The sequence below is a fragment of the Plecotus auritus genome (assembly GCF_963455305.1).
Source record: "Plecotus auritus genome assembly, chromosome: 1".
NCBI classification, from domain to species: domain Eukaryota; kingdom Metazoa; phylum Chordata; class Mammalia; order Chiroptera; family Vespertilionidae; genus Plecotus; species Plecotus auritus.
In genome coordinates this window covers 61,718,949-61,734,879 of record NC_137770.1, presented here as the reverse complement: position 1 = coordinate 61,734,879, position 15,931 = coordinate 61,718,949, and the positions used below count along the sequence as shown (strand labels likewise).

Below are 15,931 nucleotides of genomic sequence, written 5' to 3'. Positions count from 1 at the left end.
AAACTCCTTTGGGGGAAAGTGTCAATGTAGGAAACATTCAAACCTGTAGAGAACCCTAGCCAGTTTGGCTCAGTGGATAGAGCGTCAGCCCGCGGACTGAAGGGTTTCAGGTTCCATTCTGATCAAGGGGACATATCTCGGTTGCAGGATCCTCAGTTGCAATATCAGTCCCGGTCTGTCCGGGTCTGGGCACGTTACAGGAGGCAACAACAACAAAAATCAATGGAAAAATATCCTCAGGTGAGGATTAACAAACAAACAAAATTCAAACCTGTAGAGCATTTTGTGAGTTTATTTGAGCCAAACTATCAATAATTGCTAGGAAGCAAAATCTCAACGGATTGAGAAAATGGTCCAGAGAATGGAAATATTGCATCTTACTTTATACATTACAGTCTAAAGAGAATAAAGTGGGTTACATGAAATCCATTAGTGATAGATTAGGGAGGCAGGAGAAAGCAAAGTGGGGAACCCTCTGGGACTGGGTGAAAAGTAAAATGGTAGACACATACTACTTCTTTTATATAGGTGGTTATAGGATAGTTAACAGTCAACAATTAACTCATCAATAACAATGAGAGGATTTGTGGTCTCTGCCCTGGTGCATTGGTTGTGCCCTGAGAGGTCTGGAAAAGGGAAGTTACCCAGCCATTCCAAAAGTATGTTGTGGTAGATGCAAAAAGATACCATAAACTGCTTTTATTTTTAAAGTTTTCATTTCAGCCCCTGGCTGGTTTCTCAGTGGTTAGAGCATCGGCCCATGTACCCGAAGGGTCTCGGGTTCAATTTTCAGTCAAGGGCACATACCTTGATTGAGGTCCAATCCCTGGCCCTGGTCCGGGCGTGTTCCGGAGGCAACCAATCGATGTGTCTCTCACATTAATGTTTCTCCCTCTACCCCTACTCCCTCCCTCCCACTCTCTCTAAAAATCAATGGAATAAGTATCCTTGGGTGGGGATTTAAAAAAAGTTTTCATTTTAGACCATCCTATGTGGTTACTTTAGATCTCTGAGTGTAAAACTGTCATGCAGGCCTTCCTGAGCTTGTCGGGTTTAGTATGTGGTTCCTTTTTGTTCAAAAAAGGAAGAGATTTGGGAAGGGTTCAAGATGCCAACTCTGACAAGGACATTCCTTTGTAGTAAACAGACATGAGCAGAGCAAGGACGATGGACCAGGCACAGAAGGTCACTGGGCAGAAAGCCCCAGGGGGCCTAGCAACAGGCAAAACTGGGAAAACAAGGACTTCATCTCCAGAGTAACCTTTCTTGCCCCAGCTGCCTAGCATATCACTGGTTGTTCGATTTAGACCCCCTTGACCTTTCATATTGCTGGCCACGCGGGGTTCAGATGGTCTCCTGACCTTTCCTCCCCTGTCATGTTGCTAGTCCCTTAAATGAACAAAGGGGCCAAAGAATAGCTCTTAAACATTAAACCTCCAGGACAATGAGGTTCTGACCTGCATCGAATACATCTAGGCCTCAGTTGTGTTTCAGCTTCAAGCCAAAAGAACAGCAAAACCAGACAAGCGATGCTATGGCTGACCTTGGGACCAGCTGTGATAACTAATGATTTCCCCCAACGTTCCCCCACTGCCACACCCCCTGTGCTGACCAATCACTAGAGACAAGCACCCTAAAAGTTACCCTTAAAAGGGATCTCCCTCTCAAGAGCATATCCTTTCCCCTTCCCCTCCTGTTTCCCCCCAGGTGCATTGCATTTACCCTTCTCTCTCCTAAGCTCCAAGAGCTCCTTTTTCTCTGTAACTTGTTTCCTGAGGCTATTTCTTCTACTGCTCACTTCTAGGTCTGTGACTTTCTTTCTCTTACAGCATGAATCTTGGCTTTGAATTCTTAACTAGAACTCAAGAACTGAGGTTGCTGAACCAAGGTCCAGTCTGACTCCACCAGCAGCCAACATCTTAAGGGTATCAGCTGAGAAACTTTATAAGATCAATTAAGTATTCTCATTCCATATTCACAAAGTAACCTACTAAAAATTTGCCTTCCTTGCCCAGCGGGTGTGGCTCAGTTGCTGACCATTGACTCATGAACCAAGAGGTCAGCAGTTTGATTCCCAGTCAGGGCACATTCCAGGTTTGTGGACTCAATCCCCAGTAGGGTGCATGCAGGAGGCAGCCAATCAATGTTTCTCTATCACTGATGTTTCTATCTCTTTATCCCTTTCTCTCTAAAAATCAATGAAAACATTTTTTTTTTTTTTTTTAGTAGGCCTGCGGACCAAAGAGTCCTGGGTTCGATTCCAGTCAAGGGCACGTACCTTGGTTGCAGGCTCCTCCCTGGTCTGTGCTCATGCAGGAGGCAATTAATCGATGTATCTCTCTCACATCGATATTTCTCTCTGTCTTTTCCTCTCTCTTCCACCCTCTCTAAAAATCAATGGAAAAATTGCCTCAGGTGAGGATTAAAAAACAAACAAAATCAGTACATGTGGCCTTGGGTAAAGAGAATCTGTTTTGGAAAGAAAATGACACTTGCATGAGGACAGATTTGAATTTCTAGGAGGCTGACTTTGGTCAATGGAGAACTCACAAAGGCCAATGCCCCACTGTGGGGACCTGTCTGGGACGCCATCCTTCTCCAAGTGAAACTCCTCTATATTGTCAACCATGAATCTTAATGTTGTTAACGAAAAAAAAAACCATTGAAACCTGTAAAGAATTTTTGTGAGTTTATTTGAGCCAAACTGTCGACATATGCCAGGAAGCAGAACCTCAACGAATTGAGATAATGCTCTGGAGAATGGAGGGTTACATCTGTATTTATACATTGCAGTCCAAGGAAAGGGACTTAGGTGAGTTACATGAAATTCATTGGTGATAGATTAGGGAGGTGGGATAAAGCAAAGCAGGGAAACCTCTGGGATAGGGTAAAAAGTGAAATGATGGACAGGTGCTTCTTTTACAGAGATGGATACAGGATACTTTAACGTAATTAACAGTTGACAATTAACTTGATAACAATAACAATGAGGGAATGTCCCAATGCCATTTGTTGTGCCCTGAGGGGGTCGGGGTAAAAGGAAGTTACAAGTTACCCAGACATCTCACAGATATGTTATATTAGAGGCAAAAAGGCAAATGGGCTCAGTAAAGATCTAAGTTGATCTTTGTCAGGGAAAATATCGGCTTAGGACATGACTAACCACTATAACCTGTTTGTAGTTAAATATTTAATTTTCAAACCATCTTTTGTGGTTATTTTAGGTCTCTGAGTTTGCAAGACTGCCACGCAGGCTTCTCCTGAGCTTGTCAGGTTAGCATGTGGCTCTTTTCGTCCACAATGTTTAAAATTGCACACTGATCACCAGCATCCTGTTTCTTTAAAATTTCTTCTCTTGACTTCTAGGATCCCACTCTCTTATTCTCTGGCCATTCCTTTTTTGTGTATGTCAACTAGTGTGGTTTATTCATGTATGCTGGGATGGTTAACATTAATATGTATTTTATGCAATTTTCTAATTAATTAAAGGAGAAAAACTATATGAAGCATTTCAATAGATTCAGAAAAAGCACTGAATAAAGCCCAATACTTAAATGTTAAAAAAAAAGAAAGAAAAAAGAGTGCTGCCTCCACTCTTATTCCAGCCTTCATCCTTTCTGGACCTATAGCTAATCCTATCTAATAAAAGAGTAATATGCAAATTGACTGTACCTCCTCTACACCCACCAGCCATGCCCACCAGCCAATCAGGAGGGAATATGCAAATAAACCCAACCAAGATGGCTGCAGCCACAGAGAGCAGAAGGGAGGCTTGGGTTTCCCTGGCAATGGAGGAAGCCAAGCTTTCCGCCTGCCCTTGCAGGCCCAGGCCTCCACTCAATGCTACAAAGTTTCAATGATAGAAGATAAATCCCAACAGAAATGGCGGCAGCCATGGAGCTGGAGAGAGCAGGAGGCTAGGGTTGCCCGCGGTGATGGAGGAAGCCAAGCTTCTGCAGCCCTGGCCTGCTTTGGCCTCCGCTTAAAGCTACAAAGTTTCAATTATAGAAGATACATAAATCTCAACAGAAATGGCTGCCGCCACAGAGCGAGCAGGAGGCTTGGCTCCACTCAAGGCTACAAAGTTTCAATTGTAGAAGATAAATAAATCCCAGATCCCAGGGCCTCTGCTTGGGTCACCAGGGGGCGTGGCCGGCCTGCAAACCACCACAGGCCCCTCGCCCAGGCCGCCCCACACCTCAAGGGAACCCCCACCCTGATCTGGGACAGCCTTCAGGGCAAACCAGCTGACCCCCACCCATGCACCAGGTCTCTATCCTATCTAATAAAAGAGTAATATGCAGATTGACCATCACTCCAACACACAAGATGGCTGCCCCCATGTGGTCAAAGATCCTGCCCCCATGTGGACACAAGATGGCCACTACAAGATGGCCAGCAAGGGAGGGCAGTTGGGAGGGACCAGGCCTGCAAGGGAGGGCAGTTGGGGGCAATCAAGCCTGCTGGGGAGGGCAGTTAGGGGTGACCAGGCCAGCAGAGGAGGGAAGTTGGGGGTGACTGGGTCTGCAGGGAAGGGCAGTTGGGAGGGACCCAGGCCTGCAGGAGAGAGCAGTTGGGGGGTACCAGGCCTGCAGGGGAAGGCAGTTAGGGGCAAACAGGCTGGCAGGGGAGCAGTTAGGCATCAATCAGGCTGGCAGGGGAGTGGTTTGGGGGTGAGCAGGCTGGCAGGCAGAAGCGGTTAGGGGCAATCAGGAAGGCAAGCAGGCGAGCAGTTGGGAGCCAGCAGTCCTGGATTGTGAGAGGGATGTTCGACTGCCCATTTAGGCCCGATCCCACTGGGCCTAAACGGGCAGTCAGACATCCCTCGAGGGGTCCCAGATTGGAGAGGGTGCAGGCTGGGCTGAGGGACACCCCCCGCCCCCATGCACGAATTTTGTGCACCAGGCCTCTAGTGTGTTTAATATAAAAGTCATTAAGATCATGTCACTCCCCTGACAGAATCTGCCCATTCTTTCTCCTTTGTTGAGTCTCTACTTGCCTCTTAATAGGAAACGTTCTAACAATTCTGTTCTTGGAACCCTTTCTCTTCTTGTTTTACACTCTCCAGGTGATGACTGCACCCTCATAGCATCAGTTGCCATCTCTATATTTTAGATCAGTGCTGTCCAATAGAACTTTCTGTGATGTTGGAAATATTCTATATCTGTGCTATCCAGTACGGTGGTCAATAACCACATATGACTATTGATAATTTGTGATGTAATGCAACTGAGGAATGGAATTTTAATTTTTATTTAAATTTAATTGACTAAATTAGCCACTGGGATTAGAATCACTGAGAAACCTTATTGACAGAGATTCTGATTAGGTCTGGGGCAAGGTCCAAGAATTGATGTTTAACCAAAACTCCCCCTGGTGATTCTGATGCATACATGCACAAAGGATTTTTCGGGCTGAGTACTTGGTAGGTATATAAACGCCTTTAAAGAGATCAGGGGTCATTTTGAGGTTTGGTTGGTAGAAATTTGAGTAAAGGAGATGAGATCATGTCCTACCTATCCATTCCTCAAACTTCTGAGAGAGGAAAGTCCACCTGCATCATTGCTGATATTGCAAATACCAAGAACAGAACACAATTTTAATGAAAGGAATATATAGGAAGAGACTAGATTACAGTGGTCGGCAAACTCATTAGTCAACAGAGCCAAATATCAACAGTACAACGATTGAAATTTCTTTTGAGAGCCAAATTTTTTAAACTTAAACTTCTTCTAACGCCACTTCTTCAAATTAGACTCACCCAGGCTGTGGTATTTTGTGGAAGAGCCACACTCAAGGGGCCAAAGAGCCACATGTGGCTCGCGAGCCGCAGTTCGCCAACCACTGGAGTAGAAGATCAACTCAGGGAAACCAAGTGAGACACAGAGTGCCAAAACCCCTGAGGATAAATGGTGACTTCTGTGAGCAAAGCCCGGGGACACTTACCTAAATAAGCAGGTCAGAAAACTGTAAAAAGATTTGTTTCAACAAGGTAAGTGTTGCAAGTAGGACCTAGAAAGTGGAGGGGATTTAGTGAGAGGCAGACCTTTATATGAATTGGAAAGGGTAGAACAGGAAAATGTCCAATGAATTAAAAAGAATGATGAGCAGTAGGGTTTGGAAGAAATTTTTAAAGCTTTAAAACTTTAAAATCTCATAAAGTATTTGTCACCATGTGTTTCTAAAACTTTCCTCAACTACATTTGCATGTCTCCTGACAGTAAACTAAGTTGAATGGTGTCTGAGTTGCTTTAGGATATTCCTTCCTAAAGTCTTTTTAAAAATCATCCCCCCCCAATGATGAATGGGCATTGCCTTATTATATATCTCACCTATCACACAGCGAATTATAAACTTTATTGCCAAGAATATTGATGAAAAGTATATTTTAATGCCAGGCCATAACTACAAGTAAAAAGAAAAAACGCAAAATACAGTGTAGTAGAGTGTGTGTGTGGAGGTGGGGGGAGGTTTAACTTATATTTGAATCCAGGCTCTTCTGCTTACTGGGAGATCTTGGGCAAGCTCTTCAAGCTCCCTTTCTCTCACTGTAGAATATATCCATACTGTCTCTAAAGTATGACTTTCAGTATTAAATATAAATTGCTTACAGTGCCTGGCACATAGTAGGCATTCATGTTTTCTTCTGCCCACAGTGTCCAAGTGTAAGGTAAATATTTCTGAGGAAGCCCTAACCGGTTTGGCTCAGTGGATAGAGCATCGGCCTGTGGACTCAAGAGTCCCAGGTTCCATTCTGGTCAAGGGCATGTACCTTGGTTGCGGGCACATCCCCAGCAGGGGGTGTGCAGGAGGCAGCTGATTGATGTTTCTCTCTCATCAATGTTTCTAACTCTCTCTCTCTCTCCCTTCCTCTCTGTAAAAAATCAATAAAATGTATTTTAAAAAAATATTTCTGAGGAAAAGGGCCTCTGGTCCACAGAGGGGAGGGCCCAGGTCCTGCTGGAGTCAATCTCGGGCACGGAGGTGAGGTCGTTAGGCCTCCGCCCGGCCCAGGCCCATCTCCGGGCCTGATCCGCAGCCTCTGTGGCAGCTGCTGATCAGCCCTTGCCTCTCTCTCTCAGATAGGAGATGAGATCATGAGATATTGCTTATAAAAGTTTAGGATGTGACGTCCCCTGGTCTTTTATAATGTAGTGCAGTAAATCTCAGCCTATAACCAAAGGATGGTAAAGAACCATTAAGATAGATCTAGTACCAGGGCAAGTGAGAGCAGTGCTGGGGGACCACTCCTCACTGGGAAGAACAACATGGGCAAAGAAGGCCCTAAGAAGTAGAGCAACAAAATGTGAGCACATTTCCCTTGCACCAGCTTGTCAGGAAGAGCACAAGATGCGCCCAGATACTTCAATCATCTTCTTGAGAATTTTCTAAAATATGCCCAGAAAGGTGGAAAGCCAAGTGCTAGAAATATCACCCCATCTTCTCAATCACACAGACACAGAAAGGTTTCTTGAAGTCAGTCCCATCAGATACCTTGAGACCTGGGATTACAATCCAAATCTTTTGGGTCCCAATCTCATGTTATTTCCATACAGCCTGATGATTGAGATAAGTCTTTATAAATGTGTTCCACCGAAAACATTGTGTTCTTACTTTTATAAAATACAAATAGCCCTTTCTCTTCTGGTATTTTAAAATAAATTTATAAGAGGCTTCTTGCTGGCAGACCCACACTTATCATCTGTCCAGATTCTCTTGAAGAGTCTACCCATTAGCCAGTTTCCAAAATAAAGACCTTCTAGTCTCTCAAATTCCAGAATGCTCACCTGGTTCTAGACTCCCAGAACTCTTGGGTCTGGCATACTTAAGTTGTACCTATTTTCTAACCCGCCCTTGCAGCTTTGTCTCAGTATTTATGCCTTGTTGTCTGATATGCTGTTGCCCACTGTCCATACACAAACATCTAAAAACACTCTTCTTTCCCGGCCAGAATGGCTCAGTGGTAAGGCTTGTGATGCACTCAAATTCCCTTGCTTGGTGGTTTTCCCAGTTGCCAAATGCCTTTCATTGTGTCCCTGAATAAGAAAGTAAATTGGGACAAGGCTTAAGACATCTCCCCCTCTCCTCTTGTCAGCTGTAAAGTTAGAATGGAAAGGGTCTGATAGCTATCAGAAATGCACTCAATCACATATATGTCTTATCTAAAAATAAAAGCCAAATACACGGTTCTTTGTTTTTTACATATATTTACAATATAAATACTAATTTGTTTTCAAAGTACATATTTTTTTAACCATTTGTAAAAGTTATCTAGCATGGGGCAGCAATTTAATGTAAAGCCTCTGTAGTAGTGATTAAGGAAAAATAGAACTGTTTTGAGGATCAGGGATTCTAGGAGGAATACGAATGGGCATGATAATCTGAACTTGCAAGGGGAATGTGCAGCAGCTTCATCTGCATTACACTGCCAATACAGAATGTTTAAGGACTACTGTGTGAGACAGCAACATGAAAGGGGTGTTTTAAAAACGGAACTTGGGGGATATAAAAACTACACATGCTTGCATAGTGCATTAATCTTAAAGAAGCTCAACATTTCATTCTCATTTTCAGTAACTTAAATGAATAATACTTAAAACACATCACACAAAATTAAAGACTTGTGCATATATTTTAGATTTCAACATTAACGTCAAAAATACATAGTATGATTTTACATAGGATTTGTGCTACATTAGAACACTAGAGACAAACATCACTTGAGTATTAAGGAAAACATTAAATATTAAATAACTGAGAAGTAAAATGTGTAAACACTAATCTAACAGGGGTTTTGCTATTGCAACATGTCCCATGAAGTGGTTTCAACAGTACAAAAAGGCTTAGGACATGAGTGTTTCCAGTCTACTTGGAATATGTGGATCTCATTCCAGGAATCCTTTAATGAAAACTGGTCCAGGATAACAGGAGAGGATCCACTCTCCTGGTTGCTAATTTGGTACACTCCGTTCTACGCTAATTTTTACTTTCAAACTCGGGTACTGAGCGAATCCTTTAAATTGTCACTCCTTATCAACATCTTGGTGAAAACTGAGGGTTTGTTGGCGATTCAGTGTAAGATTTGAGTTCATATGCAGCACCGCTATCAACTTCCATTGACTTTCTAGAGAACAGGAGCCGGACATCTCTATGGAGGTAGATCTTTCCAGATTTAGAACTCTGGAACCTAAAAAAATAAACAAACAAAAGGGTGCATCATTTAGGAAATGAGTCTTTAAAGCAGAATAAAACGTAGAAAAAACCCTGAATAATTAAATGTTAAAGGTTAGAAGAATTAGTCTTGCCACGATATCAATAGTAACTTTTTAACAAAATATTTTGTCTTATATTGCCAAAGCCTGTGCTGCTATTTAAGTGTCTCTCTCTTACTATTCCCTAAACACTTCACACTGCCCTTTCCCTCATACAATGCCAGAGATGCCTCCTCCTGTGAATCTGGCACATTTACCTCTACCTTTCAGCCCTGACACCACATCCCATGCACCTTTCTCACCTACAGTGGCAAGTTTCAGTTCACATCAGCCAATTATACTACATTTGGGCTTTGCAGCTCAGGCATCTTCTAGCCACACAGACTGATCCATTTCACACAGCTTGTCTTCCCACAATTTTGAGTACATTAACACTGATTCCATACTTAAGAAGTCTCCAGATAAAATAATCAAGTTTTGAAGACAATCAAAGGATGAGAAAGGACTGCTACCATTAGTAGTGGCTACCTAAATAAAACCTAATGGTTAAAAACCATTTAAAAAGTTATCAGTGAAATGAAAATGGTTACCAAAACTGCATATGGAACAGTTTCTATCCCTTGCTAATTAATATTTATAGCATAACACAGGGCACTAGAATCTTTAATCATATAAACTTAACTGGCAGATAGTCAAACACAGCTTTTAGTGCTAACTTCTCTGGTTTTTCCTCTGAATAGCAGAAATACTCTCTGGATTTGTGGTTTTATTTTTAAATTAGCAGAATAATCTGGCAATCAGCCGTATATATTAAAGCAGATCTCTTTGACTGTCTTATTCTTTTCCTTTCTGTGAAGGTTTTCATTATCTCAATCTGAAGGAGAACATGGTGTGCTTTGGGAACTATGCCACACTTTGCAGAGACGGTTCTTTACAGCATTTAAAGTATCTAATCATTATGTAGGGATTATAAAAGCTGGGGTAGTTGAATTTTATTTTAGCAAATGTTAGTATGGTTGTTAGCACTTGAAGAGAAATGGTCTCAAATGGAAGTTGAAAGAGAGTTGACTCTTTCCCTAGATCGGGCTGGGAGCTATTCTTATAGTCTGCTATTTTATACCATTTCTCTTTTTAAAAGTCTTTCAAGTCTGTTCTGGTATGTTTTTCAATCCCACAATTTGCACAACATTTCCATGAAGCTCATGTCAGGGTGTGTCAGGTTGGGTTTAAACACACTGTGCTGGTTTAACATCTCCTTAGATTGTGGAACACCAGGCAGAAGACCCCAAGATAAGAGTACCAATTAAGCAGTGCTGGTGGTGGGGGGTGGTGGGGGGCGACCAAACTTAACAGACATTTTCAAGGGTGGGACTTAAGTGTACAGCTGACTCCTTATTCACACTAGCTCACCGTAAGGCAAATTATAGAAAGAGAGTGAGTGGTCACCATCAGTAACAGATTAAAGAGGTTCTCTGCCTGGGCCCTGGATGAAAGATGCCTTCTCCTGATGAGTAGGGCTCTTGGAATAAAAAGTTAAACTAAGATGAATTACTGTCACTGACATGATTGAGGACTTGCTATGAATGGCATCAGAAAAATAACAGGAATAAAGTTACAGGCAAAAGGCTATTGAGTTCTCTCTTAACCAATAGACTTGCTCATTAATCCTGAGAGCTATACTAGGATTTCAGGTCTGAAAGCCTTACTCTAGGATGCTGGCAACCTGGACCTCAAGGGCAAACAGTACTTTCTCATAACCTACAGCTGTGAGAGGAAAATATATTTCTAATGGAATCACTACAATATAAGTTCAATGAGAACAGAGATTTGTCACAACTGTTTCCAGTGCCTAAAAGCATGCCTAACACATATTCATGGAATGAATGAAAGAAGGTTAAGAACTTCCCTGTTTAATACAACAGCCACTAGCCACATGTGGCTAACTGAACACTTGAAATATGGCTAGTGTAAATTGAATTGTGCTGTTAGTGTTAAATACATACTTGATTTTAAGTATTCAGTATAAATAATGAAGAATGTAAATACTTCAGTATTATTTATATTTATAATAATAAATAATCTATAATAATAAAAGCATAATATGCAAATCGACTGAACGGCCAAACAGCAGAATGACCATCCGAATGACCACGCTATGACACCCACTGGCACCAGGCCAGCCAAGGCAGGTGTGATGCGATTGGTTGGGGGCCTGGCCATCACCCCATGATCGCCCTGCAGAGGCCCAGGCAACCAGCCAGCAGGGCGATCGATCAGTTGGGGGACTCCACCTTTGATTGCCCCAAAGAGTGAGGCCCAAGCCACCGACCAGCAGGCTGCAGTGGGTGGGCAGGGCCTCCCTCTGCGGGGGTGATCCATCGCAGAGCCCCGGCTGGGTGGGCAGGGCCTACCTCTTTGGGGCAATCGATGGTGGAGCCCCGCCATCGGTCGCCCCAAAGAGGAAGGCCCAGGCTACCCAGTGGTGGCACTGCAGTGGGTGGGCGGGGCCTCCCTCTGCAGGGGCGATCCATCAAAGAGCCCCAGCTGGGTGGGCAGGGCCTACCTCTTTGGGGCGATCCATTGTGAAGCCCCGGCTGGGTGGGCAGGGCCTACCTCTTTGGGGTGATCAATCGCCGGGCTCCCAGACTGTGAGAGGGCACAGGCCAGGCTGAGGGACCTCCCCTCAGTGCACAACTTTCGTGCACCAGGCCTCTAGTAGAAAATATAAAATATCTAAATTCATAATACTTATACTGATTACATCTTCACCACAGTCTTATTGGGATTAAATAAGGTCTGAAAAACAATGTAGAAATTATTTTTTTAAAATGGTGACTTTTGATTTGACTCAAAATGTTTATGCCAATAATAAAATAGATTATAACATTTGGATATGTTGGGTTAAATGAAGTACATTAATCTTTCCTTTTTCTTAAAAAAATTTTAAAAATATATTTTATTGATTTTTTACAGAGAGGAAGGGAGAGGGATAGAGAGTTAGAAACATCAATGAGAGAGAAACATCAATCAACTGCCTCCTGCACGCCCCTCACTGGGGATGTGCCCACAACCAAGGTACATACCCTTGACCAGAATTGAACCTGGGACCCTTGAGTCCGCAGGCCAATGCTCTATCCACTGAACCAAACCGGTTAGGGCCTTTTTCTTAAAATTTTTAATGTAGCTACTAGAAAATATATAACTACATATATGGCTCATATTATAATTCTACTAGAGGCTCAGTGCACAGATTTGTGCACTGGTGGGATCCCTCGGCCTGGCCTGTGGGGATCAGGCCAAAACCAGCTCTCTGACATACCCTGAGGGGTCCTGGATTGCGAGAGGGCACAGGCCAGGCCAAGGGACCCCACTGGTGCATGATTGGGCTGGGGAGGGACCGTGAAAGGTCTCTAGGGTGTGTCTGGCCAGTCTCACCCAGTCCCAATCAGCCAGACCTCAGCAGTAAGCTAACCTACCAGTCGGAGCATCTGCCCCCTGGTGGTCAGTGCATGTCATAGCCACTGGTTGAACGGTCGAACGGTTGGACACTTAGCATATTAGGTTTTTATTATATAGGATTGGACAACATTGGTTTAGAAAATGTGTCTCACTGCCCCAGATTTATCAGCATTTGTTTTGATATAAAATATTTTGCAGCCCTAGCCAGTTTGGCTCAGTGGATAAAGTATCAGCCTGCGGACTGAAGGGTCCCAGGTTCAGTTCTGGTTAGGGGCACATGCCTGGGTTGTGGGCTCAATCCCTAGTGTGGGCTGTGCAGGAGGCAGCTGATTGATGATTCTCTCTCATCATTGATGTTTCTCTCTCTCTCTCTCTCTCTCTCTTTCTCCCTCTCCCTTCCTCTCTGAAATCAATATATATTAAAATATATTAAAATATATTAAAATATATTAAAAATAAAATAAAATAAAATAAAATAAAATAAAATAAAATACTTTGCATACAGCTAGAAATGAAAACTCCCCCAATTCAGGAAGTAATAATGACTGCAGGAAGATGTGTTTTCTGCATCCTGGCATATCATCAAAGTTTCCAAGTTAAGCAAATCCCAAGGGGCACTGGTCTAATTAGAGTGACAGTTTTTAAAATAAACTGAAAATTTCAGAGTTCTTCTAAAGTAACATTTTTATTGTCATTTTAAATATTACCTCAGATGTATGAGGTAGCGTAATAACCGTTCTTCTGTATGTCGGATGTTCTCTTTATTAACACTTCTCTTCATTTCTTGTTTAACCGGTACAGAAAAAGTCCTTTGTCGTAGGAATGTCTGATGATTGGCTGGCATATCTCGTAAGTCATATATCACAACAAACATCTTCACCACAGTCTTATTAGGATTAAATAAGGTCTGAAGAAACAATGTAGAAATTCTTTTTCAAAAATGGTGATTTGTTGATTTGACTCAAAATGGTTATGCCAATAATAAAACAGATTTTAAATAATAAATTAATGCCAGTGAATATAATTCAGTTTTGGGGACTAAAGCTAATGAAATTGCAGAAGTTTGTGAACTGATATTCAATATTTTAAAAAAATAGTTCAATTTATATTTTTACTTAACAATAATATAAAATACTAAAACAAATAAAAAATTTTAGTCACAAATTTTATATTAATAGACAATATATAACTTTTACTCCTTGTTCATATTTTAATTACTCCACTAGATTATGCAAAATATATCCTCAATGGATTAAAACAATCCAGTTCATTTATTTCAAACATTAGCTTCATTACAGTGTACCAACTGCAAATTTCTCAAAATACAATTTTAATTTTCCTCTTATTTTCATAGTGAGTAAATAGAATTTTTTTTTAAAATAAAAGCTTGATAAAGGTAGACATTTTGGTGTTTTAAATACATATAGTTATTCTAAAATTTAAAATATGTTCTCAAAAAAGAGACTCTTTCTTATTTGAAATGCTTCCAAATTTAGAGAATAAAGTTCATTATTATTAGTTACCAAGTAAGTTAAATAAAACTTCATGTTCTCATAGTTAGGTTCATTTAAAAAACGGCAGTAACACTTTTTAAAATCATCAATATCATAAATAGACCAAAATATGTATCCTTGGTGAAGACTGAATTAAATTCAATTGACACTTAACTATGAATAATCAAAGGAATATTATTTTTTTAAATACTGATTTATAAACAAAATCCCAAGCTGCTGATCTGACTTTAACCAAATTACCAACACATCAATAGGTAACTTGGTGCCCATGCTTTCTGAAGCTCATCCGTGGCACTGGACATCACTCACTGAATCAAAATGAGAAATATATCAATATTATGATCCAATTCTTAAAAAATTTAGTGAGTCTTAAGATTAAGGCTAATACATTCAACAAACTACACAACTAGCAAGCCAGGAGTTCAAACCATGTTTATACATAATCAAACTCTGTAAGAAATTAAAGATATACCTAAATTTCATATTTAAAATTAACCATTAAAGTTGGCAGCCCTCAAACAAGAGGCGACTGTGCTGCCTTTGTGTTTATGCCTCATTATTATGACAACTGACAGCTAGCTTTCTAGTGACTCACACTTGCATATGCTCTACAGCCAGAGGCAAGAGAACAGAATATCATTCTTTTAAAGATTTGCATTGAACATAAATATTTTACTTTAATATGCAGTGATTCTTCCTCGAAATTGCAATATACACACACACATACATATTTCATAGTCCTGTTTCATTCCTGTGTGATATGGAATAAACAAAGGTATAGACTCCTTGGCTGTAGTGGGACAAGGGTGATGAGTAAAAGTGGTCTGGTGAGCACCAATCCCACCGAAGCCAAAGGTCATAAAAAGGCTTGTTGAATTACACCAGATCCTAAATGTGAGGAACTCACTAGACTCTTTTTTTTATTTCAGCTTTATTGAGGTATAATTGACAAATATCAAAGAGACTCTTTTTAGTCTGCAACGGCCAACTCTGTAATAAATAGACTTCTGGGCTTTCAAGATGATTCTGGGTCTGACTTGAAGATGAACTCAGTGGCAGGTTGGCCTTGACATCTAATTATCTAATTACTCTTATGAGAACCTCAGACCAAGGATGCGGAAGGACTGCTCTGGGCTGGAACAGTTCTCCTGGACCCAAACTAGATCAACACCTAGACTGAAAGGAAACATGCCTTCTCTGCCCCAATATCTGTCGGACTACATTCTCATTAGATCAATGTAGAAATGATTACCCTAGGGATATGTAATTTTGTTCCCTAAGTTTTCCTGGGGTCTAATATTTGGGGTCTCCTTTTGAATAGGTTGATCTCAATCTGGCTTACTATTTTAAATAGAAAGCACTGGTAATGCTAGGTTCTGATTATATTAAAATAGCCCTATTTAAGTCATGTGAACTGTTGTATACTATTTTTTTAATGCATTCACCTTGATTAGCTTATTAATGCTTTCCTTTTATGGAGGTCCCCAAATGTTCATTCCTGGGGCAGAGCAGGGAAACTCCAAACAAAGCTGCAGCCCACTGTTACTTACCAAAGTCGTTGCAGCAGCAGTAGCAGGAGAAAGGGCTAAGTTCTATATGTATGTGAGAGAATGATTATTGCAATTGTAGGCTATAAAACACATACCACTTGTATTGTTCCTGAAGGAGGTACTCGATAACCCCTTTTACCAAGGGACTCTAAAGTAATCACACCCTTGAAATAAAAGAAGACAAATTGAGTACAAA

General features: G+C 41.3%; 1 protein-coding gene across 13 annotated transcripts in view; it reads right to left on the bottom strand.

Moving 5' to 3' along the window:
• Positions 1-8,608: 8,608 nt before the first annotated feature.
• Positions 8,609-15,931, bottom strand: part of ATOSA (atos homolog A) — a 90,379-nt gene continuing 83,056 nt past the window's right edge. For 11 of the 13 annotated variants that reach the window (XM_080643905.1, XM_080643908.1, XM_080643904.1 and 8 more), the window contains 3 exons: positions 15,831-15,899; positions 13,379-13,578; positions 8,609-9,187 (listed from right to left, as the gene is read on the bottom strand). In XM_080643905.1, the coding sequence (XP_080500031.1) occupies positions 9,034-9,187; positions 13,379-13,578; positions 15,831-15,899 (423 nt within the window). In that variant the 3' untranslated portion in view covers positions 8,609-9,033. Of the gene's footprint in view, positions 9,188-13,378; positions 13,579-15,735; positions 15,900-15,931 lie in introns of all 13 variants that reach the window. The other 2 variants (XR_013959169.1, XR_013959170.1) reach the window with 1 other exon arrangement.